General features: G+C 59.4%; 1 protein-coding gene across 1 annotated transcript; it reads right to left on the minus strand.

Annotated features, from left to right (window-relative positions):
- Positions 1 to 164: 164 nt before the first annotated feature.
- Positions 165 to 1,921, minus strand: SLC31A2 (solute carrier family 31 (copper transporter), member 2). Its single transcript, XM_009698852.1, has 3 exons — positions 1,855 to 1,921; positions 943 to 1,126; positions 165 to 333 (listed from the first exon to the last, which is right to left on the minus strand). Exons 1-3 carry the CDS (start codon positions 1,919 to 1,921, stop codon positions 165 to 167), a joined length of 420 nt encoding a protein of 139 aa, XP_009697154.1.
- Between the last annotated feature and the right edge of the window lie 790 nt (positions 1,922 to 2,711).

A 2,711-nucleotide genomic window follows, 5' to 3' on the forward strand; every position in this document is an offset into this window, starting at 1 on the left:
GAGCTGGGCCAGCGCCGAGGGTCCCTGCAGTGGGTCCCTGGGGTGCTGCGTCCCACACAGCGCGGGGACAAGGACAGACCCAGCAGAAGTGACAGCAGCTATTCCAGATAAAGTAGCAGGAGGCGTGGAGCACATCGCCCACCATCCCGGGGTGGGGGGGATGCCTAGCCCCGACCGAGCAGGGGGTACATCACAAAATAGTTCAGTGTGGAGCCCGCGATGGCCCCGAGGAAGATCCAGGCGTTGTAGGACATGACGGCCAGCATCACCATGTAGCCCAGCGCCACCTGCACCACATGTAACAGCGCCTGGCCAAGGTGGTATCGAAACCATCTGTGGAAGAAGATGGGATATCCCATCAGCGAGGGGCTGGGGCCAGCTGGCTTCTCCCCTCTGCCGCCAGCATCCCAGAACGGCCAGAGATGGATTTGGGGAGTGGGGAGAAGGATGGAGGCTGCAAACAGCAGTGCAGGGGGAAATCCCGCTCCAAAGGAATGGGGAGGATGTTATTAAGAGGTTGGCAGTAAGAGCAGCCTCAGGTGTGGTCTGGGATTAAATGCAAGAGGAAGAACCCAGGGTTTGGCTCCAATGGCTTGTGCTGGGAAGGAAACGCCCGGACCAGCCTTGCTGGGGTGCCTGAGCCGCTGCTTATGCCCATCCCCAAACCACAAGGACCCTCCTGCACCCACGATGGCTCCGGGGCGAATGTGACCATTTACGAGAGCTGACAAACACCCCAGACACCTCCCAAAGTACCTGCAGGGGCCAGGATACCCCCGGGGCCACCTCCAAAGGCTGTACACATACCCCTTTTCCTAGGAGCCCATTACTCCGCCGCTGCCTCGTTACAGCCTTTCTCCCCACCTGTGCTGGTCCAAGGGCCCTACACCCATCCCTGACCCCCCACCATCGGATGGGTGCAAAGGGGGGGCCCTGCGGTACCTGCCCTGCGCAGGGCTGGTGCCCCCCTCCTCCTCCTCCTCCTCCTCCGGCTCCACCAGTGACTCCCGGCTGAGGGTGCGAGGCAGAGCCAGCAGCGCCCGTCGCAGCAGCACGGCTTTGCCCACCTTGATGGTTTCATAAAGCATCGACAGCAGCAGGACCACCAGCACGGAGAGGGCCATCCCTGCGGGAGAAAGACAGCGCTCGGGGGATAAGGTGGAGGGGTCGGAGGGGTCCTGGGGTTCGGGTTGGGCTGGAGCGAGATGCAGCGGGTTTGCGAAGCGTTGGGGAATGGTGTGTTTAGCCCAAGCCCCCCCAAGTCTAAATTCCTAGGGAGTATTTTTTTGGATAGGGTTGCCTGGAAAAAAACTGAGCATCTTTGCATCGACTCTACAAAAATGCAGGGGTTAAAATATGATGCTGGAAGAATAACTTTAAAAAAAAAAAAAGTGTAAAAGAAAATGGGAAGTTGAGCTATCGCTGAGTGACCTGGGGGGTACTGGCAGGCCTGAGCCCGGGGTGATGCTTCCCTCACCTCCCTGCCTGCTGCTCTCGGCTTGGGAGGGTCGACCCCTGCCCGGGGCATTCCCAGGGCACAGCACTGCTCACCAGGGTAGGAGAGGGTCAGCCAAAACCAGACAGTGCCCTCCGAGCGCTGGGGCGAGAGGTGCGTGGAGCCCATCACAGCTCTGCCCCGACCCCCCAGGCAGAACATGCCCCAGGGTTAATGCGGGGTGGGGGCCCTGCTCTGCCCCCTCCCAGCCCATCGCTAACACTGCTCCTGCCCAAAACGCAAAGCTCCTGTTGGCTTCTCGGCCCCGCATCCTTTTCCCAGGTGGAAAGCACAGCTGGTGGTGGATGGACGGACAGACGGACGGGTGTCTCAGGGTTGGGCTGGGGCTGGCAGCGTACCTGCCGGAGTGTGGATGCTCCAGAAGTCAAAGAGCAGCACTGCCGTGTCCGAGAAGTGGAAGGACATCTGGAAGGGAGACCAAGGAAAGGGCAATGCTAGAAACCGGCTTGGGGTGATGGGGCGGACAGGGGCTGGGGTGCCCACATCTTCACGCACCCACCACCCCAAAGGGCTGAGCCCCAGTGCTGATGCTCAACTGGGGTTTTACTAAATGGTGCAACTTTTTTTCCCCTCTGATTCCTGAAATGGGAAGAGGAACTTGCACTGAAAATCACAGTCATGCTGACCGAGCTTAACTCTTCCCTCGACTTCTAGCAGGACAATTTTCATCTCTAGCAGCAGCTCCTGTGTGTGTCCGGGCTGGCGAGAAAAAGCCAAAGTTTACCCCTGCGATAGACGAGCCCAGGACTTTGTTAGCCTGGGTGTGAGAAGGGAAGGTCCGTGGGAGACAGACGGAGGCTGGTGGGCACCGTCCGCAGCCTGAAGCCAAGCTGGCTCATGGTCAGAGCCACCCTCCGCCTCCCAGGGGTTTCTCCTGCATCGCCGGGAGAGGCCAAAGCACCCAGAGCCCCAAGTGTGACCGCCTGACGATGGGCACCGGGGCGGGTGGTGCAGGGATGCCTCCCTGGCAGAGAGCATCGGTCCGGGCACTGCCCGTCTGTCTGACCTGGGGCTGCCGCGACCTACAAAGGCATCAACCCCCCATCATTATCACGCTGAAATAGTGATGCAAAGTATTGCTCTGGTGTAACAAACCCACCTACAGAGCTGGTACCACAGCTGCCAAGTTTTGCTCGTTTTACCACAAAAAATGGAATTTGTTGGGTTTTTTTCCTCTACCCTTTGGTGACTCTCT

Source organism: Cariama cristata, unplaced genomic scaffold, assembly GCF_000690535.1.
Source record: "Cariama cristata isolate BGI_N322 unplaced genomic scaffold, ASM69053v1 scaffold39294, whole genome shotgun sequence".
In the NCBI taxonomy this organism is placed as follows: Eukaryota; Metazoa; Chordata; class Aves; order Cariamiformes; family Cariamidae; genus Cariama; species Cariama cristata.